The 27,232-nt window shown below is 44.5% G+C and overlaps 1 protein-coding gene and 1 long non-coding RNA gene across 2 annotated transcripts in view; both read right to left on the bottom strand.

Moving 5' to 3' along the window:
- KSR1 (kinase suppressor of ras 1) overlaps window positions 1-16,813 on the bottom strand; it is a 183,690-nt gene extending 166,877 nt beyond the window's left edge. Inside the window, 1 exon segment of the mRNA XM_081944367.1 lies at window positions 16,470-16,813. Within this exon segment, the coding sequence (XP_081800493.1) occupies window positions 16,470-16,760 (291 nt within the window). The 5' untranslated portion in view covers window positions 16,761-16,813.
- Window positions 16,814-17,108: 295 nt separating this feature from the next.
- LOC309388346 lies at window positions 17,109-24,360 on the bottom strand. Its single transcript, XR_014174760.1, has 2 exons — window positions 24,160-24,360; window positions 17,109-17,643 (listed from the first exon to the last, which is right to left on the bottom strand). It is a non-coding gene; the product is annotated as an uncharacterized lncRNA (long non-coding RNA).
- Window positions 24,361-27,232: the final 2,872 nt, after the last annotated feature.

Consider the following 27,232-nt stretch of genomic DNA (forward strand, 5'->3'; position numbering starts at 1 on the left):
GCCCGAACCGGTGCAAACCAGTAGAAATCTAACTCTGCCCTAAAGGTTTCTCATCTTACTTTCACCATTCGTGACTTTCCAGTGACCTACGACAGTTTTTCACACCTAAGACCCACGATCACATGATCAACCTTGACAACTTGTACTTATGATGGTTGCAGTGTCCCGGGATTCATGGGATCCCCTTTGGTGACCTTCGGACAAGCAAAGTCAATGGGGAAGCCAGATGCACTTAACAACCCTGTTACTAACTGAATCACTTGACAACTGTGGCAGGAAAGATTGTAAAACAGGGCAAAACTCACTTAGCAACAGTCTCGTTTAGCAATGGAAATTTTGGACACAACCGTGGTCATAAATCAAGCGCTACCTGTATAAAGCAGGCTTGTAAGATTGAATCTATTATACAGTGTCTTGGTCAGGGGTGAAACGCTCTGAAGTTTGCTATCGGCTCGCTTCGCATCCGCATATTTCTAGCGAATACAAATCATGCGGCACAGTTGATTGTCCGACAGCTAATCATCGGAAATACCGGTTCGCCTGAATCAGTAGCATTTCTTTTACTACCAGTTCAGGTGAACCTAGCTGAACCGGTAGCATTTCGCCCCTGGTCTTCGTACTGTACTATGATTGGGTTAGGTCTGCTTTTTTGCTTGTTTTATAGAGGTTTTACTGCTGTGTATTGTTTTTGTTGCTTGTGGTTGGCTACCAAGAATTCATATGTAAAATGGATTAGTGTGTGTGTGTGTGTGTGTGTGTGTGTGTGTGTGTGTGCCAGGAACACCGGATACCGTTCCGGTACAGTGCTCCGGAGGGCCCGCCTGAGCTCCTTACTTTTAAGTCTTTTAAGTCTTCCACGCTTCCGCGCACGGCACATACAGGGCCAGCACGATGCTCCGCTGAGCAGCTGGAGCATCGTGGAGGCTCGCGGAAGCAGTAAGACGCATGCGTGTGCTGCGTGTGTCCATGTGGACGCCACCGGGCTGGAATAGGATCCGGAACCCATCACACACACACACACACACACACACACACAAACACACACACACACCAATAAAATAAATACATTCTCCCCTCCCCGTCTCATTTCCTTTTTTTCTTAAGACTAGACCCTCTAACATTTGATGAAGGGGATCGTAAGCCCTTCCGCCACCATGCTTGGTATCTAATTCCAAACCTTCAGAAAGAGTTTCACTTGGAAAAAGCAAAGAAGTTCTCTTGAAATTATCTGGGCAACTTGCAACTGAGCAACCGCAGGCGTAAAGAAATAGCATCCAACCCGTATCAGTTTGATTTGACTTTAGAACATCTAAGCAATCTCTTTCGGGCTGAGCCTGCAAAACCACCATGATGCCATTTCTCTATTCATGTTATTAAAACAGCAGAGAATTCATAGCATGAAGCAATGGTTTCTTGACATCTCTGGGGACAGCCCAAGGAGTGAGGCAAGAATTCCCACCAACGGCAGAACAACGGATGGTTAAACTCCACCAAGTTCCAGCCCTTCAATGTTCCTCCAGCTGAACTATAAGCAAAGCCAGAAATAAATCAGATGAGCGGCTGAATAGAGATGCGGGGAATCACAGAGCCAAGGACGAGCTGATCTAAGACAGTGCAAATGCTTTGTAAGAAAGGCCACATGACCCATGGCAGCCATGCGAGGCTCCCTGGGTTAATCCTCAAGATACTACAAAAGTAAGAATTGACAAAATGTTCTGTTCGGGAGTTAGAACATTCCAAAGAACTTTGGTACATTCCATTTTCACTCTAGACCACATCAGCTTAGTCATTCGAGAGATGATCCAATGAGATTCAAAAGGAAAACTGCTGGAACAGAACATTTTGAGCATCTTACTACAGGATGAGCAAGCGGTCACTGCTACCATCAGACTCATAAACTACCCCTATGGTGACATGAACAGTAATAAGTAGAGTGGAGTGGAGTAGAGTAGAGTAGAGTAGGAATAGAGAGGAGTGGAGTGGAGTGGAGTGGAGTAGAGCAGAGCACAGCAGAGTAGAGTAGAATAAACTTTGTTGTCACTTTAAATGTACACTAATCAGCATACATTAAAATGACATTTCATTGCATACAGCTCTCAAAGGGTCACCACCTCCAATATATACTACATAAACATGACAAAAAATTATCTTCTTCTAGTGCCAGCTTTAGAAAAAGATCTACCACCTATAATTTACCACCACCTCTACGTGAGCAGTTTCTCCTGCTTTCCTCATTATGTAGACCATGGGTGTCAAACTCACAGCGTCACATTGCCATCACGTAATGTATCACAACATTTTCCCTCTTTGCGGAACTGGGGTGGATGTGGCCTGCGCATGACGCATCTGGCCCACGGACCGCCAGTTTGACACCCCTGGTGTCGGCAGAAGGTTGCAGCAGAACCTGCCCTCTGACCCTCTTCCCACCCTAGATTCACCATCTTATAAGGCCACCTCACCTGATCTCCTCAAAGGACTGGCTCTGTCTTCTACCTGGCTCCAGGTTTGACTTATTGGCGGTGTTTGTTTTTCCTCCTGTGGATTGCCAATATAATCCCGCTCATAAGATCCTTCCTGCGTGGTCTGACTTTTCTCAGCAGGAATCAAAGCACTTTAAAGATTAATTCAAGGCAGTAGCTAAGCAGCTAAATGTGTATGGACAAATAATACTGGGCACAGCAAATACCCACTTCCTCCTACACTTGCCTACAAGCTCCCACCCCTTCCTTTCCTGGACATGAAATCCTGTTTGTCAACAGGAGACCAATTTCACAGACACCTTATGCAAAGAACAGCCTGAGACCAAGTCAGAACTTTCAGCCTTACTCTGCCTAACGGCAGGGAAGGCTTCTTTGCACGCTCATATACTGTAGAAACAGTCAGCTTGGTGGCCTAAGTGATTTTTATCCAACTCAGGAGGTCCTCTCTAGTTTTAATTGAGGTTCGAGAAGATGGCCTACAATTTCACATTGTAGAAAGTTAGCACCCACCCCACCTAGAAGAATGAAATATTTTAGGAAATGTTCAAAAGAATATTATATTTCCCCTAAACGAGAAAGAGAAATCTTAAGGGAGACAGCAACTCAGAGCTGCAGTTCCCTTCCCCCAAGCAGATACTAAGCTGAGGCCAGCTTTTAGAAATGCAGATTTGGTAATCCATTCAAGACAGGATATTTGTCAGGCCTGCAGCCATATTTTCTTTTGGATCTCAAGCCTGCCACACTTTCTATTATTCTACTATACATTTTCTATTATGGGAAAATGGGAGGGGGGGGATTGTACGGAGTTAGATGTTATGTAGCCATAACAAAATTCTTTCTAGAAAGCCAAGGTCATCCCTTGTCTTTGCACCTCTGCACCTGACCGGAACTGGATGGGTGGAACTGCCAGCATGCCAGTGGAAGATTGGACCATGTGATGGACTTGTGGGTGTAGGGGCAAGATCTTGAACTTTCAACAGGGTGTGGAAACCCGGGAAGCCTTCAGATTTGGGGTTCCCCAGATGTGCCAACATGGCTCTTAATAAATTGGAACTTTGAGCAATACTTTGCCTTGGACTCTGATTTACTTTTGGATGCTATTTGAACGAAGACAGAATTAGGTAGAATGGTAGGATCAGCCTTCACTCAAGATCCAGACCAGGAAAGCCATTAAGACACAATAGGAATGGCCCAATACCCTTTCAGGATACAAGCCTTCTCATTACATCATCTCAGAGAATCCAGGCTTCCATCAAACCTAACTCAGACAATCTAAAAAGTTAGCTATGACCCCTACAGCAACCAATTGAATACGTGCTCTCGCCACAGGAACAGGAAGCTCAAGTTCAAAGCCAAGAGAAGGTGTAAATAATCCTCATTCTCCACTCCATGTGGTCAGCTACCCAGAACCACAGGTGCGTGGCAATTCTGCTTCACCATTAAACCAACTTTCCAATCAGCATCCATGTTTCCAGTGTCTTTCTCCCCGCTTGGAACCAGATGGATTTTTCTTCCAACAACATGAAAGAGAAAGAAACTGGAGAAGCACACAAGGACAGACTTCCAGACTGTACGCTAACCCACAATTTGCTGCTTCCTCCACAATTGATCAGATTCATACAAAACACTGTGCAGTTTAGGTGAAGAAGGTGTTGACACTCTGCATCTCTTTTTCACCAATACTTTTTCCCCTCTTCCCACTCTGGGCGTGTTATTGCAGGGAGTCTTTGACTTACAAACACAATTGGGACCAGAATTTCCATTGCTAAGCAAGACTGTTGTTAAACAAATCCTGCTCCGTTTACCCAGGGCTTTTGCATATGGTTGTTAACTAAATAACCACAGTTCTACATCAACCATGCAGTCATTGAGTGGATCTGGGTTTCCCCCATTGATTTTGCTTGTCAGAAGCCAGCTGGAAAGATCATAAATGACAACCACACAAGATGCTCCAACCATTATACTGTAAATATCGTGTTTTCCCCAAAATACAACCTACTCAGAAAGTAAGCCCTAATTTGATTTTTGCATGTGCGCCCAATATAAGCCCTACTCCCCCCAAAAAAATAAGCCCTAGTTAAGACCTCACTCACTCCAAGGTGCACAGGTAAAAATGAAGCTCGGGTGGGGATGGGATGCAGATGGAGCTGCCGTATTAGCCAGGCTTCACACCCCTCGACCCATTTCTTCTGCAGCTAGCAAGACTTTCCTGAAGGCCTCTGCCCCCCCCCCCCAAAATAAGACCTGGTGCCTTTTTTTGGTGGCAAAAAACCAGACTGTCTTATTTTTGGGAAAACACGCTATATGCTGGTGACCAAGCACCAGAATTTTGACTGTGGGAATGCTTCCTACACAAAGAACATTGTTTGTATAGTGTTATTCTGAAGCAATAATAGCTCTTACCATTTCAGTTTACCGTGACCGTATTTTCTTGAGGGGGAAAGGACAAAGACACTCATAAAGATTTTTAAAAATCAATTATTTGTATTTATAACTTTGCTTTACAAAGGAAGGTTCAGTTGTAAAATCAAGAAAAACTTTACAATGATTAATATTCTAATCGAAATATCTAAAATCAAACAGTATAGGTAAATTTATTTTAAACATTGCATTCAACTTCCATTATTTTCAAATGAAGGTAAAATTTAAATGACCAAAATAAAGGACAAAGGTTTTTGAAAAATATGTAGGGCAGCTTTCTGAAATAAGGGATTATCTATAGGAAGGAAGGAAAGAAGGAAGGAAGGAAGGAAGGAAGGAAGGAAGGAAGGAAGGAAGGAAGGAGGGAAGGAAGGGCATACAAGGAAAGAAAAAACAGAGGGAGGGAAGAAGAGCGGGAGGGCATGGAGGGAGAAGTAAAGGAAGGAAGGAAGGAAGGAAGGAAGGAAGGAAGGAAGGAAGGAAGGAAGGAAGGAAGGAAGGAAGTCCTGACATTATTAAGAAAAGGAAAAAAGATAAAAGTTTCTCCTGTCCAGTCATGTTTGACTCTAGGGTGCAGTGTTCATCTCCCTTTCTTGGTTGAGGGACTCAGCATTGTCCAAGGAAAGTTGTGTGGTCAGCATGGGGCCAGCATGGCTGTACACCAAAGGCACATGGAACGCTGTTACCTTCCCACCAAAATGGTACCTATTTATCTACTCACATTTGCCTTCTTTGAAGCTGGGGCAAGAAAGGGGACCTCACCGCATTGCATGGCGCTCAGGTCTCGAACCCGGGCTGTCAGCTTTCCAGCTGACAAGCTCGACTTCTTTAATCGCCAAGCCATCGTGAAATCAGTACTGAATTTGGCCATCCCATTTGCCAAAAACAATTTAAAAACTGCCGCCCTACCTCTTGCCTTCACAGCTTTATCTTTTGTTTGCACAATAAGGGAAGTTCATTGGTTAAAAAAAAATGATAAACCACCTGAACAACTGAAAGCAATATTTTAGTAGAGATTGGAAGAATTCACATGGTTTTTTTCACAACTTTGCCCAAACTCACTCGATATCACTATAACCAAAGCAGTCCGAAACAACAACAAAAAGAAAATTTTAATTTTAATATTAAAATTTTAATATTAATTTTAAATTTTAATAACGTTGAGACTCAGAAAAAGGTGAAAGGAATAACTCACGTCAAAGAATGAACAAGCAAAAAGAGAGGAAGAGACACATTGTATTAACAAATTACCTACAAAATAGTTCGCAAGCAAAATTGTTCAGAACAATGATTTGCTACGATCAGACGAGCAATATTAAATTTATTTAGTCTATGGCAGAGAGAGCAGAAAAAGGGACAAAGGTGTATTGGTTGGCATCTATTTTAAAGGATAGTGGTGAGCAAATTAAACTATTGTAAAACTGCAGTGAAGGGAAACTTCAATTTACCAACCAAAACGTCTCATATCACAACCATTGATGTATCACAGGTTGATATACCTTTCAAACACCTTTCAAGATACTAATATCCTGTTTCCCTGAAAATAAGACCTCCCCGGATAATAAGCCCAAACGGCTTTTAAGCACATGAACTAAAATAAGGTATCCCCCCAAAATAAGTCCTCCTGAAAATATTTAAATGCATTTGCAGCCAGTTCCCGCCATTTGCTTGCAGTGCAAACAACACGAGGTGAGGAAATGAGGCCGTAGGGGGGTAAAGGAAGGGGGTAAATGCCCCAGGCACCCCACATGCCCTTACCTAATGGCTGCTCCCACAACCCTAGCCACTGCATCCCTTCTGTCACGCTAATGGCCACCGCAAAAAGAGTGGTAGGCCGAGCCATGCGCCTCTCGCCCTACTCCATACATACCACCATTTACTCCTGCAGCTGAGCGATGCTTTGATTGAAAAGTGACCACACTCACAGCCTCCTGCACCTCAAAAATAATAAGACCTCCCTGAAAATAAGGCTAAACACTTATTTGGGGGGGGGGTCAAAAGAAAATAAGACCCTGTCTTATTTTGGGGGGAAACACAGTAGAAGATTTCAGGGTTAAACTGTAGGGGTCATTGGTGTTTTCTGCAGACGTTTCATTACCCAGCTAGCTAACATCATCAGTGCAACATGACTAATATTACCTAGCTAAAATGTTTGCAAGAAAAACAACCAAGGACCCCACCGTTCAAGATGCTACAACAAAGAAGTTGGCATATGTGATTTCTTCAGATTTTTGACTGCATTCACATGACCAGTCATGGACAGTTGGATAGTTTGGGTCTCCACCTCATGTCTCTTTGATTAAACGGTGTCATCTTTTGGGACCCAGGAAGTACACCTTCCCCATAACTGCACTTTCCCTCCGGAATGAGATTTTTCCCACCCCCAAGATCCGTATGGCTCCTAGTCCTTTGACATTTCAGAGGGCCATAAAGACCCAGCTGTTCTCCCAGGACTTGGGCTAGGGTAGACACACACACACACACACACACACATACACACACACACACACACACGTTACAGATTGTATGTGGTCTGGATTGCTATTTTCTAACTTACTTTGCCATTTCTTAAATTACTTTCTTAATAGGGTTCTTATTCACTTGTTTTTTATTTGTGTGCATGTCTGTTTATGTATTTTAGTTTGTGAGCAGACCAGAGTGGGTAGGAATTGGGGCATCAAACATCAAATCAATTAGAAAGGCATAGTTATCTATGACTTTCTTAGCTAACTCCATTACCTGACTTTGCACAATGCATGGAACATACACCGGGCTCAGTTTGCACAACAGAGAGTGATGTGCAATCACAGCTATTGCAAATCAACTCTCCTTATTCCTGGATATTGACCAAGTTGGCTGGGCATGACTAAAGTAAACCACAAATGGTAGGTTACAAGGTGTCCATATCAACTCTAACATAATGGCAATAGCACTTAGACTTACTGGTATATACCACTTCACAATGCTCTAAGCGGTTTACAGAGTCAGCCTCTTGCCCCCAACAATCTGGGTCCTTATTTTACCGACCTTCTTGGCTGAGGGACTCAGCATTGTCCAAAGAGAGTTGTGTGGTCAGCATCTGGCCAGCATGGCTGTACACCAAAGGCGCATGGAACGCTGTTACCTTCCCACCAAAATGGTACCTATTTATCTACTCACATTTGCATTCTTTCAAGCTGGAGCAAGAAAGGGGAGCTCAAGGATGGAAGGCTGAGTCAACCTTGACCCTGGTGAGATTTGATCTGCAAAACTGCTGGCAGCCGGGGATCCAGCAGTAGCAGCCTGCAGTACTGCACTCTATCTCCAACGGACTACCAATGACCTAATTTTCTTGGCTTCCAATAGAGGCCAAGCATGCAATTACACAACATCACAGGGTAATGTAAGGACCAAGACTGGAAAGAGAGACAGCATGGTGTAGTGGTGAATATGTTAGAAGACCATGAATTCGAGTTGTAGTCCCGCTTCGGCCAAAAATCAGATGAGTGATCTTGGGCCAGCCCATCTCTCTCAAATCTAGGAAGGTGGAAGCTACTTCTGAAATCCTGCCAATGTCAGATCTGGAAGTCATTGGGCCTTCATGCCTGCCACATTTTCTACTGTGGGAAAATGGGAGAGGGAATTATATGGCGTATGGGAGATATATAGTCAAAATGACCTTCTTTTCTCAGAGAGTCAAGGCCACCTTGCCCTGCAGCTGCGATGATGTAACTGGGAGGCATCTCCAATTTTGGAGGGTGCCTGATTGGATCAGGTGATGGACATGTTGGGTGCTGGGCAGAGACTTGAACTTTTTTTGGAGTGGTGAAAACCTGAAAACTTTCAGATTCCGGGTTTTCCCAGATGTGCCAATATGACATCTCTAACAAAATGGAAAGGGGTGTGGTGGCTCAGTGGCTAAGATGCTGAGCTTGTCGATCAGAAAGGTCGGCAGTTCGGCGGTTTGAATCACTAGTGCCGCATAACGGAATGAGCTCCCATTACTTGTCCCATCTTCTGCCAACCTAGCAGTTCGAAAGCATGTAAAAATGCAAGTAGAAAAATAGGGACCACCTTTAGTGGGAAGGTAACAGCGTTCCGTGTGCCTTCGGCGTTCAGTCATGTCAGCCACATGACCACAGAGACGTCTTCGGGCAGCGCTGGCTCTTCGGCTTTGAAACGGAGATGAGCACCTCCCCCTAGAGTTGGGAACGGCTAGCACATATGTGCGAGGGAAAACTTTACATTTATCTAATAAAATGGAACTTTGAGGAAACTCAAGCCTCAGGGTCTTCTTTCTTTTGGGGGTGTTACTTGGAACCCTGACAGTTAAGAAAACTTCAGGGATTTGTCCAGCCAGTCATTAGGAGTATCTGATTTAAAGATACTAAAAAAATAAAAATAAAAATTGGAAATAGCCACAAAGAAAGTTTGGGGATCCAACAAAGAAGTCGAACATGTAGAAACCATCTATTTATAATCTAGCCTATAAAACTATCCCTACAGCAGGATTCCAAGGGCCAAAACGAGAGCCTAGGTTCTGAAAGCTATCAAACTTCAAACCAATATGCAAACAGAACAGTCATTCCGAATTTTGCGACTCCTTGTTTTCCAGCCAAAATTTATCTTGGCAGCACAACAGCCCGGCTTCCCATGATGTAATCTTTAGGAAAAGCTTTCAAATGAAAGCATCTCCGCTTGAAGATCTCCAATTAAGAGGTCACCACCTCTCCGGGTCACTGATTCCACTGCCGACCTGCTCTAACAAAGACGAACGTTTCCAAGGATGACACATGCTCTCTGCTGATAGTCCAGGATTGATAATGGGAATGAAGAATGTTTGGGTTAGATAGCTTCTTATTACATACCGAGCAGGAAAACAATAGCAAGAAAGCAGGAAAGCAAAGCCTACTATTGCCTTTCAGTTAGCAATAGCACTAACCAATAACCAGGGTTTCTCAACCTTGGTAACTTGAAGATGTCCAGACTTCAACTCCCAGAATTTCCCAGCCAGCATTCGCTGAGAGTTGAAGTCCAGACATCTTTAAGTTGCCAAGGTTGAGAAACACTGACTTAAACTTACAGTATATACCGCTTTTCTGTGCTTTATGGCCCTTTCTAAGCAGTTTACAGAGTCAGCATATTGGCCCCATCATCTGGGGTCCCTAACCCCAGCTCTGGGGTCCCTAATCCTTAAGCTCTGAAGGATGGAAGACTGAGTCAATCTTGAGCCTGGTGAGGTTCACTCTGCCAAACTGCTGGTACCCAGCGATCAGCAGAAGTAGCTTGCAATACTACATTCTAACCACTGCGCCACCACGGCTCAATTGCGCAGGAAATCCTCGATTTATGACCACAGTTGAGACCAGAATTTGCAATGGATTCACAAGATAATTAAAAACTCTGCTTCTTCAATTGACTTTGCTTGTCAGAAGCCAGATGGGAAGGTCGCAAATTAACAGAAGGATAAAATAAAGATCACGTGAAATGTTAATATCTCTTTATAAGGCCTTGGAAAGGCCACACTTAAGAATACTGCATTCAGTTTTGGTCGCCACGATGTAAAAAAGATATGGAGACTCTAGAAAGGGTGCAGAGAAGAGCAACCAAGAGGATTAGGGGACTGGAGGCTAAAAATATAAAGAACGCTTGCTTACTGGAATTGGGTATGTCTAATTTAATGAAAAGAAGGACCAGGGGTGACGTGATAGCAATGTTCCAATATCTCAGAGGCTGAAGAAGAGAGAGAGTCAAACTATTCTCCAAAGCACCTGAGGATAGGACAAAAAGCAATGGGTGGAAACTAATCAAGGAAAGAAGCAATCTAGAAAAAAATCCCTGACAGAACAATGAATCTGTGGAACAACTTCCCTCTAGAAGTTGTGAATGCTCCAATACTGGAAGTTTTTAAGAAGAGATTGGACAACCATTTGTCTGAAGTGGAGTAGGGTTTCCTGCCTGAGCAAGGGGTTGGACTAGAAGACCTCCAAGGTCCCTTCCAAGTCTGTTATTCTATTGTACTCTATTCTTTCTACATTTTTGCTTGGATGATCTTGTAAATCCTTAACACTAGGAGAACACGGAGGAGGATTTAATATGGAAATGGACCCTTCCCTATTGTTAGAGCAGCAGGAGACAGGAGTTGAAGAGTGTCCATCAGCTATGGGCACCATGCTGGAGAGTTTGCAACACTACCCAAATCTCTTGCCTGTCTAGCCCTCCAGCTCTTTTTCTTGGAGGACAGACAGGTAAAACTTAGATGCTGTTCCACTGCTGACCTGCTGCTTATGTTTCCACAGTAGGCTTACCCTGCTATTGACCTGGTTAAGCATGCCAGGCTAATCCAGGCTGGGGGAGGGGGGAGGGGGAAAAGGAAGGCAGAAGGGGGTATTTGCAAATTCAGAAATGTGAGCACCAGGAAGTGCTAATTGGATCATTTGCAAAACTGAGGCGCCCCTCTTGAATAAAGCTTTTGCAGAAGATTGCCTGGTCTGCTTTGAGGGTGTGAACAAAAATTTAATTTGGCACAAACTTCTTGCGCTTCGTTCATTTATTCAAGAGCAGTTAATATCCTTTCTTCCTTTCGGAATTTGGAAGTGAGGGTTGGAATGCTTTATAACGTGATGAGCTTAATACCCAAATCAAATGTTGTTTTTCATGGATAAAACAGGCAGGAAGATACAATTATCAACAAAAAAAGCGAAGACTTTGCAAAACGAACTTGACTCCAGTTCATCACTATGTAGAGTGGTTATTTTGACACCCATATGAAAATCTTTCCCTTCTTTCAGGATTTTCTTCCTATTTTCTGTTTAAGCCCACAACCTTGGTTATATCCCAGCAGGCTCATATCTGTGTATCCACCAGGTTCAACCCTATTATTAACTTGTTAACCCCTAACATTTTAACCCTGCTGTAACAAGTTCTATGCAGGACAGATGGGCAGAAGATTACCAGAGCGCATCCATGAATGCCAACTAACAGCCAGAAGACATGATGAAAACTCCTTAATTGAATACACAACTGTGAGCATCCTAGACCAAGCGAAGTCCAAAAACTCTAGGGCAGGGGTGTCCAAACTTGGGAACTTTAAGACTTGTGGACTTCAACTCCCAGAATTCCCCAGCCAGCCATGCTGGTTGGGGAATTCTGGGAGTTGAAATCCACAAGTCTTAAAGTTCCCAAGTTTGGACACCCCTGCTCTAGGGAATTTGTGGAAAGCTAATACTTGGACATATCAGCCATTAATAGGCACATAAGGTAACCTACATTTACACTCTGTTCAAGAAAGACAATCAAAAAACTAAAAAGGAAATAAAATGACCAAAACACCCTCTTGGCCAGCAATCAACACTCGAATAAGCAGGGATTAACACCAGGATTAATACCATATCCACAATCAAGCAGTAAGCAATGCCCCAATCAAGGAGCTACCAACTGAGACAAACAAACTACCAAGAAAAAAAACAACACTCCCACCTACAATGACAAGACAAGTCATCCTATATAAAGATGGAGCAAACTCCACTCCCTTCTAATACTGAAGATGTTGGGTAATGAAATGTCTGCAACGAAGCCAAGAAAGCACCAAGGACCCAATTTAATTTTTTTCTTCTGAGATCAGTCAAGGTATAGCACTAAACTTAACTGTGTTCACTCAACCCATTTTTCTGAGTTTGAAGAGCCCACAAGTAGTCCTTGATTTACAGCAATTCGCTTAGTGACCAATGGCACTGAAAAAAAGACTTACGACAATTTTTCACACTTATGACCGTTGCAGCATCCCCGTGGTCATGTGATTTACATTCGGATGCGGGACAACTGACTCACACGTATGATTGCAGTGCCTCGGAATCATGTGATCCCCTCTTGCGACCTTCTGACAAGCAAAGTCAATGAGGAACTCCGCTTCACTTAACAACCGTGTCACTCATTTAACAACTGCAGTGATTCACTTAACAAACGTGGCAAGAAAAGTCGTAAAACAGGGCAAAACCTCTGTAGGAAGTTAGCACCCACCCCTCTCCTAGAAAAATGAAATATCCTAGGAAATATTGAAAAGGCAGAATATTACATTTCCCTGGATCGGAAATGGAGAAACATATTTTTAGGGAGGAAACAGACTCACTCTTAACAGCCCCCACTTTCCTTAATGGGCCATTAAAATGCCAGTCTATTCTACATAACAAAGAGTTTTCCCCTTCAGCTCCAGAGTGTGATGGGATTAAGGCATGATAGTATTAGCCCTTTACCCCACTCACCACATGGCATCTGGAAACTCAAACTTGGACTCAAAACACAACCTAAAAAGTTTCCCCTGCGTGGCCCCATGGGAGTCTGACAACCAATCAGAATACATTTCTTACACAGGAACAGGAAACAGAGAGATGGGGCCGAACAGAGAGTATAAAACCAGGAACTTTCAGTCCTTTTCTTCTTCTCTTCTTCTTCTTCTTCTCCCCAACATTGAAGCATGTGATCACCTTTTCTCTTCAGGACTCAAGCCATATGGTCCTGTCCACCATCAAACCATCTTTCCAAGCAGCCTCCATGTCTCCAGTGTCTTTTTCCCCACTTGGAGCCGAACCCAGGAGGACATCTCTTCCAACACTCCTTTAACACATTTCTCACTTAGCAACATAAATGTTGGGGTTTCTAGTGTGGTTGTTAGTCGAGGAATACCGCTACCCCTAATGACCAACACAAGCGGAGTTCACATGTTTAAAATATTGTTGCTTGGTTTGGTTTAGCATATTATGCAAATAGAGAGAACACGAACAAAAACAGGAGCTAATTTTCTTCATTTCCCCCACCTCTAAACAAATAAATGCACCCCAAGTTGTCAGAATGTCCTGCTCAGTAAAGGCCACCAAGTGGAGTCAAAATTATCCAAGCAGGAAGGGGGCAGAGAAATCCCCTCCCTTAAAAAAATATATCTATTGTTGCAGGAAGATAGTCACTTATCTCCACCCCTAACAAGTAGAGAAGAGCCCATTTCCTTTCCTTGCAGCATGGAATGCATTGAGACACTCCATTATATACACATTCCTTTTTTTTTTTCCTTCCCCAAGAAAATATGCGTTTATAAAAAATAAGCCAGTTTAGGAAAGATTGGCAAAAAGCCATTTGGATCCCTCTCTTGGGAGTTTCTCTATTATCAAGTGGTTTCTGTTGTTTAGACTGCTTGATCCGTTGCTTGGAGGAATTTATTTTCAGGCAAAATAAGAAAGGTGCCTCTCTCTCTAAACCAGTGTTTCTCAAACTTGGCGACTTTAAGTCCTGTGGACTTCAACTCCCAGAATTCCCCAGCCAGCTATGCTGGCTGGGGAATTCTGGGAATTGAAGTCCACAGGACTTAAAGTCGCCAAGTTTGAGAAACACTGCTCTAAACCAACATGCTTCAATAAACAGCAGCATGCGTTGAAAAAGAGGTACGTTTTTTTCAGGATATATATATACCTGTGTACTGCAAGGAGGCTCACCTTTCCACAACAGGTAGGAGGAGAAGACTGAAGGGAAAACAATTCTCCAGCATCGATCATTTCCACAGGGGAAATGATGGACTGGATGATGGCAATATAAATTAACTCATGCACACAGAAAAAGATGGGTGCACCCAATGGGTTTGGTTAGAGCCACATGTGGTTCTTTCATCCCACTGCTGCGGCCCCGTCACTCAAAACATGTGTCAAAACTGCCAATGTGCAATACCCACTGGCATGCAATTGATTGAGGTTTTCGACCCATCTTTTTTATTTTTTGGAGTTCAAAATGTTTTTGTTGCATGCAGAAATTAAAAAAAAATGTGTTTTCTCTGTAGCAGTTCATTGATTTCATAAATGCAACAGACTATGGTTCTTTTATACATAGCATAAAGGTTAAAAAAAATAATTTATGCAGTGCTATCTTCATTTTTGGGTTTTGTCGTTCCAGTGTTTTCTTTTCTGTGGGAGACGGGTCCAAACGGCTCTTGGGAGTGTTTAAGGTTGCGGACCCCTGGGTTAGGTTAAAAGAGGCTTAGCGTTTTGGACCAAAGTCAAATCCCTGGTTCAGTGTGTCTTGTGAACCCAGCATATAGGGTGAATTCAGTTAGCCACGGTTAAGTCAACCAAGGATTATACTACACTTTGTCAAAGCAGCCAAAGAGAATAAGACGAGTCCGCAATATTATAGTTCACTCGCCCCGAGGTAAGGTCGCTTCAAACAGGGGCAGTTACCTCTGAGTAAATAGCTCCCAGGAAAGTGAAGTAAATTATGGGTAAATTATGTTGGGGAAGGGGGTATAATTAAGATACAACCTTCCAGCAAGATCCAAATGCGCTCCTTATGTTACTCTCTTGCACCTTTTCGATTCATTAAGGACAAAACCCATCACCCTCCTTTTTTCCTCATCACCGCCACGAGTGGCAAGAAACCCCGCACCATCTCTCTCTGGATTATCTACTGAAGCAACCGTCTCCTAAAATGGGTTTATTGAAGGGTTCTTTTGAGGGGAGGGAGCTATCTACTTAAGTAGCCATAGGACACCACAATCTTAAGTATTAGGTATCCCACCCCCTCAAAAGAACTCTTCAATAAAAGCCAATGCAATCCTAAATTGCATTAACAGACGGATACAATCAAGATCAAGTGAGGTACTAATACCACTATAAAGCTCTAGTAAGACCACACCTAGAATACTGCATCCAGTTTTGGTCACCAAACTATAAAAAAGATGTTGAGACTCTAGAAAAAGTGCAGAGAAAAGCAACAAAGATGATTAGGGGACCGGAGGCTAAAACATACGATGAACGGTTACAGGAACTTGGCATGGCTGGTCTAGTGAAGAGAAAGACCAGGGGAGACATGATAGCAGTCTTCCAATATTTGAGGCGCTGCCACAGAGAGGAGGGGGGGGGGTCAAGCTATTTTCTAAAGCACCTGAAAGCCAAACAAGGAATAATGGATGGAAACTGATCAAGGAGAGATTCAACCTAGAAATAAGGAGACATTTTCTGACAGTGAGGGCAATCAACCAATGGAACAGAAGTTGCCTTCAGACATTATGGGAGGTTCATCACTTGAGACTTTCAAGAAGAGACTGGACTGCCATTTGTCAGAAATGGTGTAAGGTCTCTTGCTTGAGCAGGGGGTTGGACTAGATGACCTCCATGGTCCCTTCCAAACCTGTTAATCGGTTAAACCCCATTTGGGAGACGGTTACTTTCAGGAAAGGCAGTGAAAGTTTACACCACCATCATCACCACCACTACCACCCCGCCGCACATCTCTGACGTGCTTGGAAAAAACCTCCTCGGGGGAAGGAAGCCGGAGAGGATCGGACACCCACCGACCCAGGCAAAAATAAAAAAAAATCCTACCCACCCTCTCAGCTACTCCCAAAGCAGGACCAAGGGAGGCAGGCTACAAAGCCCCCGAGGCCCTCCAGGGGGCAGCAAGGAGCCGAGATGGGGGAAGCCAGGGGCTTCTGCTTTGCGCGCCCTGGTGCTGGTGGGGATCTTTGCAAGCGAGGGGCTACACCCAGGGGCGCCCTTTCGCGGGTGAGTGGGTGGGGTAGGTAGGGCGGAGGGTCGCCGGGCTCTTGCGTACCTCCAGGGTGCGGATCTCCTGCTGCGTGAGGTCGTTGGACGCGGCGCACTTGGTGCGGAGCCCCTGCAAGCTGGAGAGCGAGATGTCGATCAGGTCCTGAAGCTGCCCGCATTGCTGAAGAGCGTAGCCGGCTCGGCCCAAGAACCCGGCTGCCCGAGATCGGCGGCAGCCACCACCGCCGCCGCCTCCTTCTCCTCCTCCTCGTCCTCCTCCAGCTGCTCCTCCGCCACCGCCTTCCTTCCTCTCGACCATCTTCTGGGCACCTCCACGCGCGACGGTGGCTCTATCCATGTCTCGGCATCAGGGCGGCTGCTTGCCAGAGGGCTGCCCTGCGCCGGAGCGAGCGAGCGAGGGAGGGCGGGCGGGCAGGAGGGAGGGAAGGGCTCCGGCCCGGCTCCGGCTGCCCCTTCGAATCCCGAGGGAAAGGATCGGGGCTGCTGGAGCTTTTGCAGCAGCAGCGCAGCCGCCGCCGGTTTTATTGCACCGGCCGCTTTTTTTTTCAGTGCCCGGGGAAGATGCCCCTTCGAGTGGATGGGGGCATCCGCGGGAAAAGGGACGGAGGGCACCGCTTGCACATCGCCCCCGCGGAGTCCTCGCGCCTTCCAAGCAAGGAAAGGGAAGGATGATTTTGGTTTGGGGTTTTCTTTTGGATGGTGGGGTGGGGTGGGAGGGGTGTCTCTAAGAAGAGCCCCGCAAAAATTATTCAGCCGCCGCCGCTGCAAACTCGCCCCGTCTGGCTTTCTCTCCTCCAGGCTTCTTTTCCTTTTCCTTTTTTTAATTATTTAAATAAATATATAAATAAATCCCTCTATCAGCTGGCGCCAGGTCAAAGCCGAATGGGATGCTGGGAATTGTAGTTTTAATGGGAGGGGGAGGAAGAGCTAGGCCCCGCCCCCCCCTCTCTCTCTCTCTCTCACACACACACACACACACACACACAGACAGACAGACAGACAGAGAGCATCCTCCTTCCCCGCCCTCTGTGGGAGTCTGCAAACCAAAGTAACCAGCAGTTTGGCCAGCCTGCCGGGAAGAGACGACATAATAATAAAGGCCCGTTAGATTGGGTGGTAAGAGAAGGGGGGGGGGCATCGGAAATGGTTTTGGAGGAAGAAAAGTGAGTTTGTAAGTCGGATCAGATGGTGGGTCAAGATTTGGAGGGGCACCTCCAGCCCTGGAAGCTCATTTTAATATAATACAGTAACCGAGTCGGAAGGGACCTTGGAGGTCTTCTAGTCCAACCCAGGCAGGAAACCCTATACCGTTTCAGACAAATGGCTATCCAACATCTTCTTAAAGACTTCCAGTGTTGGAGCATTCACAACTTCTGGAGGCAAGTTGTTCCACTGATTAATTGTTCTCACTGTCAGGAAATTTCTCCTCAGTTCTAAGTTGCTTCTCTCCTTGATGAGTTTCCACCCATTGCTTCTTGTTCTACCTCAGGTGCCTTGGAGAATAGTTTGACTCCCTCTTCTTTGTGGCAACCCCTGAGATATTGGAGCACTGCTATCATGTCTCCCCTAGTCCTTCTTTTCATTAAATACACATATCCAGTTCCTGCAACCTTTCTTTTGGTCGGCCCTTCCCTGTCAGCTTAGTTTATTTTACATAATTGCTGTTATGGTGGGAGAAAATTTAAGATTTGTATGGCACTTAGTTATAACCACATACCTAAATTGATAGAACTAATACAGGGGATGACCAACTTTGGCAACTTTAAGCCTTGTGGAGTTCAATTCCCAGAATTCTCAATCCAGACAGCTTGGCTAGCTGGAAAATTCTGGGAATTGAAGTCCATAAGTCTTACAAGTGGCCAAGGTTGGACATCTTTGCACAAACAATAGGCCAGTTCTTTTCCTCTGCTGCAAAACCGTGGTTGGCTTCAACCCACCAGTTTTAGAATAGAATAGAACTGGAAGGGACCTTGGAAGTCTTCTAATCCACCCCCCTGCTCAAGTAGGAGTAAAAGATAAAGGTTCCACATATGTGCTAATCGTTCCCAACTCTAGGGGCCGGTGCTCATCTCCGTTTCAAAGCCGAAGAGCCAACACTGTCCGAAGACCTCTCTGTGGTCATGTGATCGGCATTACTAATTGCCAAAGGCGCATGGAACACTGTTACCTTCCCACCAAAGGTGGTTCCTATTTTTCTACTTGCATTTTTACCTGCTTTAGAACTGCTAGGTTGGCAGAAGCTGGGACAAGTAACGGGAGCTCCAGAAGAGTGTATAACATGAACATGTAATAGGTATGGACTCTTACTCCAAAATCTATTTAAGCCATCTGACATTCTCTTTCTATCTTTCATGATTGAGAATCCTTTTGCAAAAGCTTATATACAATTGTATTTTAAGTAAATCTGCTTTTTTTTGTTCACGGTCTCCTTGAATATTTTATTTCTGACACGGTTCTAGAGATTTGAACCGCCAACCTTTCTGATCGACAGGCTCAGCACCTTAGCCACTGAGTCACCACATCCCCTATAGTTATAACTATAAGTTATAAGCATATAGTTATAAGTAGAAGAACCTATACCAATTCTAGATGAGCATCCACGATTCATTCTACTTTTCTAGCTTCACATGACACAGTTGAATCATAAACTTGAATGTCTAGTTTGGCTCCTTAATTTATGGTCAATTGTCTTGTGCGATCCCTGACACCCTGGTCCATTCAGCAAACCATGGTTTAATTAACCATAGGTCAATGTGTTTTTGTTTTTTATTCGTAGCCAGGTTTTCTTCCTGGAGGTCAAAGCAGCTTGCAAAGGAAGGCTTCTTTCGTTTTATCTGGTAATGTGTTGCCAGAACACCGTCTTTCTCACAGTTTTGTGGGGCCCACCCATGGTTTCCTCAGCTGCTTTCCACAAAACTGTAACTAGGCACATGGGCAGGGTTTACACAACTCAGGCTCAGCTCAAAGGCGGTTGGCAAATGTGTGACTCAGTGTGCAAGAGAAATATCGCTTGTATGATTGATTTATGCTTTGCTGGGTTATGCAAATCCAGGAAACAGACTTGTCAGAAGCTACTGTAGTAGAAGGACAGTACAGGCAGCTCTCAACTTACGATCACAACTGAGCCCCAAAATTTATGTTGCTAAGCGAGACATTTGCAAAATGAGCTTTGCCCCCTTTTTGCGGCCTTTCTCACCGCCGTTGTTAAGTGAATCACTGCAGTTACGAAGTTAGTAACACGGCTTTTGAAGTCAACTTGGTTTCCCCCATTGATTTTGCTCATCAGAAGGTTGCAAGAGGTGATCACATGATTTTGGGACACTGCAATTGTCATAAATATGAATCAGTTGCCAGCTATTTGAATTTTGATCACATGCCCATGGGGATAGTGCAACAGTGGTAGGCGTGAAAAAACAGTCCTAAGTCACTTTTTTCAGTGCTGTTTTAACTTTGAATGGTTACTAATTGAATGGCTGCTTTGTTTCTGCACGACATCCGTGCCTTCCTTTCAAGACATCCCATCCTGGTTTCTTATGTATTGTGGTGACCTTCTTGCCATGTTCAGTCCTTCTAATGCTTTTTTGTCTGTTAATATTCCACTAGGGGAATTTCTACAGCTTCCCAAGGCAATGTATCTCAACCGTGACATCTTCAGATGCGTGGACTTCGACTCCCAGAATTCCCTAGTCTGGCAGATTCTGGGAATCGAAATTTATGCATCTTAAAGGTGCCAAGGTTGAGAAACACTGGTTTAGGATCTCATTAGGTCTAAATGTGGCCCTGGATTCTTTACCCAGACCATAATAGAATAGAATAACAGAGTCGGAAGGGACCTCGGAGGTCTTCTAGTCCAATCCCCTGCCTAGGCAGCAAATTATACCAATTCAGACAAATGGATATCCAATCTCTGCTTAAAAATTTCCAGTGTTGGAGCATTCATAACTTCTGGAGGCAAGTTGTTTCACTGATTAATTGGTCTAACTGTCAGGAATTCCTCCTTAGTTCTAGGTTGCTTCTCTCCTTGATTAGTTTCCACCCATTGCTTCTTGTTCTGCTGTCAAGTGCCTTGGAGAATAGCTTGACTCCCTCTTCTTTGTGGCAACCCCTGAGATATTGGAAGACAGCTATCATGTCTCCCCTAGTCCTTCTTTTCATTAAACTAGGCATACCCAGTTCCTGCAACCGTTCTTCATATGTTTTAGCCTCCAGTCCCCTCATCATCTTTGTTGCTCTTCTCTGTACTCTCTCTAGAGTCTCCACATCTTTTCTACATAGTGGCGACCAAAACTGAATGCAGTTTCCTAATGTTCTCTGCCTGGGGTCTTGCCAATACATTGCTCAAGGTGCAATTTGCAAACAGTGGAATGCTTGCAACAGCCCTGCAAGGTAAGGATCAAGAGTTGGTAGGAGTCACGAATGTGATTTAGTGAACTTTGGATGTTGTAGTAACAGAATCTTGAAAGCCTATTATAAGCACTTCTCTATTTCAACATGCACCAAATACAATCAAGCAGGAGTTCCTTTGAGGTTCTTATTCTTTACTTGGAATCAATCATAGGTTTTGTAATTGGTAAGCATTCCTCCTTCTCTTCTCTGACTCAAAACACATTTCCTCATAGTATGGTTGAAACATGATTAGGTAGTTTGTGCTTCTGGGTATCATCATCAAACCACTTCTGTCAGAGTTAAGATGGTGGCTGTAACTGAACTCCCACCCTTTTTCAATCAGGTCCTGGCCACCATCTACTGCATTCGGTTTTGGTCACCATGAGGTAAAAAAGATGTGGAATCTCTAGTAAGAGTGCAGAGAAGAGCAACAGAGATGATTAGGGGACTGGAGCAGTGGTGGGATACAACCGGTACACCCCGGTATGGGCGTACTGGTGACTGCTGGGAGCTCCAGGTACCGCTCCGGAACGGCGCTCTGGGCGGCCCACCCGCCCACCATCCTTATCTGTATTTGAGCCGATCGGGGCTTTCGCACATGTGTACGGAGCGTACGGCGCCTGCGCGATGCTCCGCCGAGCAGTTGGACCGTCACGGAGAATCGCGGGCAGTAAGTACGCATATGCGAGCTCTGCTGCACATGTGCATGTGGTGGACACCCGGCCCCGTTGCACCGTACTGGTTGCACCGGGATCCGGAACCCACCATTGGACTGGAGGCTAAAGCACATGAAGAACGGTTGCAGGAACTGGGTATGTCTAGTCTTATGAAAAGAAGGACTAGGGGAGACATGATAGCAGCGTTCCAATATCTCAGGGGTTGCCACAAAGAAGAGGGAGTCAAAACTATTCTCCAAGGCACCTGAGGGTAGGGCAAGACGCAATGTGTTAGATCGGGTAAAGGAAAGGCACACTCAGGCTTAGGCAGCAACAGCTCTTTATTAACTCTGAAACAACTATGTACAATCCAGCGAAGGTTCAGTCTGACAGCAGCCCTTTTGTAGGCAACTGTCAGACCTTTCGACCAATCAGGTTGAATCTCTGTTCCCACCGGAACAGAGGACTTTGGTGAAAACCATTACTACTGTTTCTGATATCTAACACAATGTGTAGAAACTAATCAAGGAGAGAAGCAATCTAAAACTAAGGAGAAATTTCCTGACAGTTAGAACAATTAATCAGTGGAACAGCTTGCCTCCAGAAGTTGTGAATGCTCCAACACTGGAAGTTTTTAAGATGATGTTAGATAACAATTAGTCTGAAGTGGTGTAGGGTTTCCTGCCTAAGCAGGGGGTTGGACTAGAAGACCTCCAAGGTCCCTTCCAACTCTCTTATTCTATTCTATTCTATTCCATTCTATTCCACTCCTTATTCTATTCCACTCCTTATTCTATTCTATTCTATCTTGACTTGTGAGGCCTTCCAGCCAGACCTTGGCTGAGTTCACACAACACTTTTGTTGCATTTACAGGACAAGTTCAATGGGGTCATTGAACTTCATTTGTACAACTCATAACCTGGGTTAAGGTTAACCTTAAACCTTAGTGTTTTGTACTTGGGAATTTGACTACCAGGTAGTGCTCAACATACAACCGTTCATTTAGTGACCGTTTGAAGTTACAACCGCACTGAAAAGGGTGACTTATTACCGTTTTTTGCACTTAATGGCCGTGGTAGCATCCCCATGGCCACGTGATCGAAACTCCGCTGTTTGGCACAATTGACGGTTGCAGCATCCTGGGGTCATGTGATCCCATTTTGCAATCTTCTGACAAGAAAGTCAACGGAAAAGCCAGATTCACTTAACAACAGTGTTGCTATGTTAACAACCGCAGTGATTCTGGGGCAACAGAAATTTTGAGCTCAATTGCAATCATTAGTTGGGGGCTACCTATATGTTGGGCAAACTTTAGACTATCTGCTTGATTTGTGATTTCACAGATTGTGTGAGCCCCCCTCCAATTAAATTCATTCAGTAATCCTCTCCTTTCCCCTAAAAAAAACCCCATGTTAGGCCAACTCATCTGCTGAGCAGCAAGCAACACACCTAGGATTAGCCTAACATTATTGGTCTGTTTAATATCTAAAACTGTTTGGTACCTGAAGAAGGGGAGGGGAAAGTGGGGGCTGTGATCATGTAATTGAAGTCTAGTGTTCTGACCTAGGCTTCCCAAGAGCATGAAACAAACTCCTAGTCCAAACCCATTTTTTTAAATTTACTGTGAATTCTGCTCATTCACATCCAGCAAAGTCTTTCAAGGGAGGATTTACAGTCACAGACCTTATCTGGCTTGGAGAGCCGACAGGCTCATATCTGCAAAACATGGCAAGGAGTCTCAGAGAGTCACGAACCAATTAAGTGAACTAATGGTCTCCTGCAAACTCCACTCCCCTTTCCCTCCTCTTTTATTTCCACTAGGAGGGGCCATTCATTGTCGACCTGTGGCCTTACTCCCAAGTCGACTCCTGTTCTTTAGCTGTTCCCTTCATCTGGCAACTCTACGCATGCACACACTGGGAACAGGCTCCAGCCGTTTGTCTGCCTCACTGATGTCTGACTCTGAAAGCAACTGATAACTGGCATACGGCTCTGGCCCCCTCTCTGCCTCCGACACAGAGCCTTCATCAGAGCCTTCCCCAGACTCCAGGACTGGTCCCTGTTCCTCCCCAACCTCCTCACTGTCCGAATCAGCTGCCAGCTCTGCTGGCGGGCCACAACATCCAGTCCCAAATGTACATTGCGCACCCAATTCATATAAAAGGGGGGGGGGCAGGGCTTGAATTGCACAGTTGCACCCAATGTCTGGACTTTTGATCTGTAGACCTTCCTACGCTCTCTACAGGAAAAACCCATATAGACAAAAACCCATATAGACTCTAGAAAGAGTGCAGAGAAGAGCAACAAAGATGATTAGGGGACTCGAGGCTAAAACATATGAAGAACGGTTGCAGGAATTGGGTATGTCTAGTTTAATAGAAAGAAGGACTAGGGGAGACATGATAGCAGTCTTCCAATATCTCAGGGGTTGCCACAAAGAAGAGGGAGTCAAACTATTCTCCAAGGCACCTGAGGGCAGAACAAGAAGCAATGGGTGGAAACTAATCAAGGAGAGAAGCAACTTAGAACTGAGGAGAAACTTCCTGACAGTTAGAACAATTAATCAGTGGAACAGCTTGCCTCCAGAAGTTGTGAATGCCCCAACACTGGAAGTCTTTAAGAAGATGTTGGATAGCTATTTGTCTGAAATGGTATAGGGTTTCCTGCCTAGGTAAGGGGTTGGGCTAGAAGACCTCCAAGGTCCCTTCCAACTCTGTTATTATATTGTAGACAAGTCACTTGTGCTTCACACTGAGCTGTAGAAATTCCTCTGTTGCCTTTTAGTTTATTTACCTGGAGCTGAAATCATAATATTTAAAAAACAGTTATTAAATGTGATCTGTTTAAACACAGGCAGCTGTAACATTGTTTTGAGAAGCTGTAGAGCACCAGGATTCCAAGAGCGGAGATGTTAATTGTTTTCAAAGAAAGATCAATGTCTCTTTCTTACGTTTACCATTTTCTTTGAAAAACTGCCTCCCACGTGCTCCCACTTAAGGAGCCTTTTTCTCTCTGCTCTGTGGCTGCCTCACATCACAATAAGCCTGAGAGTTGCCTGTCTGCCGTGCTGACTGCAATTATTTTAAGAAAGGGTTCTTATTTTTAGACTTCTTAATAGCAGTTCCTAATCAATGCCATTCATCTTGGCAATTGCATATTTGTCTGCAAGCAAATCCCACAGAAGAGGGTGAAGCTGACTTCCGGGGTGGGGTGGGGTGGGGGGAATAAACACCAAACACTAAACCATGTACAATGATTTATAAATCTACCAGGCCCACTAAGACAAGGGTGTCAAACTCGCGACAACATGTCACGTGACATATCCAAAGGTCTATTCAGCTGGTTCTGACCGGTTCGGGCGAACCGGTAGTGGCGACCTGTGAGTGGATGGCGATCTGTGGATGGGCCCAGGTGCAATACCATCCTATATTGCTGTGTTGTTCTGGACAGCGCAAGCATGTGCAGATGGCGCATGTCTGAGCACGCTCACATTTCCGGTGCTTGGCGAACCGGTGGTAATGGTATATGAAACCTACCTCGGGATGTATCATGACTTCTCTCCCCATTGCTAAACTGGGAGTGGGCGTGGCCAGCATGTGATGCATCCAGCCCCACGGGCCGCGAGTTTGACCCCCCTGCACTAGGTAGACCAGATCAGGAAATCAACTCCACAAAAAGGCTACAACTGCTTTTGTTGAGATTGGCTGTAAGAATCTTTCAGATCTGAAATAGTTCAATCAATTAGTTAGAGAGGCAGCTATCCGAGTCACTTCCAAATATTATTTGGATGTTCCCGCTTCAAAATGCTTTTACCTTTTTTTATCAAGGCATCTGATTTTTCACAAAGATCATAAACACTAAACCCAACTAATATATATATATGCTGGTTTTGTAAGATTGAGATTATCTTGGCCACGTTTCAGCGAGATCTCACTCTCCATTTTCAGGCAGCTCCGGTCGCACTTTAAGCCAAAGACAACAGTCTGAAGATGGTGATGCTGGTTTTGTTGTATTCGGGTCTTTTCCCGTGTAAGGTTGAGATTGTCTTTGCAACGTTTCGGCAGGATCACACCTGCCATCTTCAAGCTGTGGGCTTAAAATGGGAACGGAGCTGCCGTCTTTCTGTAAGTCTTGGTGGGAGGGGATGGGGTGGTGGCTTTGTTTCAGTAAGTGGAATGATTGGTTGTGTGGTTGTATCATGATTGGTAGATTGGTGCTGATTGGTGCAGGTTGTGTGTGCATTGTTGTTTTGTATTTTAACGGCTTGGGTGGTGGGTGGTGTTCGTTTGTTGGCTAGGGCTGGTTTCCAGATGTTTGGTAGGCGGGAGGTATCATCACGTTTGTTCATGCTGTGGGGGTGTTTCTCTATTTCGATGGCTTCCATGATAATTCTCTTGTGGAGGTGCTCTGTTTTGGAGATTAACCTGGCTCCTTCAAAGTTGATTTCGTGTCCTGTAGCTTTAAGGTGCTGGAAAAGGGAAGAAGTTTTTTCTTTTTTTCTTACTGCATTTTTGTGTTCTGTGATGCGTGCATTTATTCTCCTGTTTGTTTGCCCTATGTATATTGCTGGGCAGATTTTGCATGGTATTTTGTAGACTCCTTGGTTTTCTAGCTGGATTTTGTCTTTGGGGTTTCTTAAGATGTTGGCTATTTTTTGGTCAGTGGTGAAGGCTGTCCTGATATTGTGCTTGTGGAGAATTTTGCTGATTTTATCTGTGGTGCCTTTGATGTAAGGGAGGAGGGCGATGCCATTTTCCTGTTCTGTATCTTGGTTTTTTGGGGGAGTCTCCTTTTGGATTAGGTTGGTGATTGTTTTTCTTTGGAATCCATTGGAGATTAATACATTTGTGAGTTTGTGTAATTCAGTTTTCAGGTGGTCTTTGTCGGCTAGGCGTTTGGTTCTGGAGATGAGGGTCTTGGCTACAGAGTTGATCTGTGCAGGGTGGTGATGGGATTGTGCATTTAAGTAGCGGTTGGTGTGTGTACATATATATATGTACACAGTATATATATGCTGGTCTTGTTGTAAAAAAGAAAAAAAAATTCCTCCCTTTTCCAGCACCTTAAAGCTACAGGACATGAAATTAATTTGGAAGGAACCAAGTTAATCTACAAAACAGAACACTTCAACAAGAGAATAATTATGGAAGCTATCAAAATAGAGAAACACCCCCACAACATGAATAAACGTGACGATACCTCCCACCTACCAGACATCTGGAAACCAGCCCTAGTCAACAAACGAGCCCCACCCACCACCCAGGCCGTTACAACACGAAACAACAATAGACACACAGCCAGCACCAATCAGCACCAATCTACCAATCATGATACATCCACACAGCCAATCATTCCACTTACTGAAACAAAGCCAGCACTCCACACACCCCCACCAAGATTTATAGAAAGACGGCAGCTCCGATCACACTTTAAGCCCAAAACCCAGCCTGAAAATGGCGAGTGAGACCTCAGATGACTTACTCTCCGGAGACAAATACTGTGGGGATAAGACACCCCTAACACCCCTCGGGGTGTGTGTTCTGTTAAGATACAGCCTGGATTCTACTGTACTGTCATAAAATGGCTTCTACTGTACAGTGCAGTGGAGCTGCCATGGTAATGGCTTCACAGTACTCCACAAGGAGTCTCCATCTGGTAGGGGTAAAATCCAACATTAGAAATTATGTTTGGTCTGGACATTTTCCCCCTATAAATAAATATTCAGACAACGCCAGGTTATCGGCTAGTAAAGAATAAAAGCAGTAA

The sequence above is a fragment of the Natrix helvetica genome (genome assembly GCF_964273705.1).
Source record: "Natrix helvetica genome assembly, chromosome: 2".
Classification (NCBI taxonomy): domain Eukaryota; kingdom Metazoa; phylum Chordata; class Lepidosauria; order Squamata; family Natricidae; genus Natrix; species Natrix helvetica.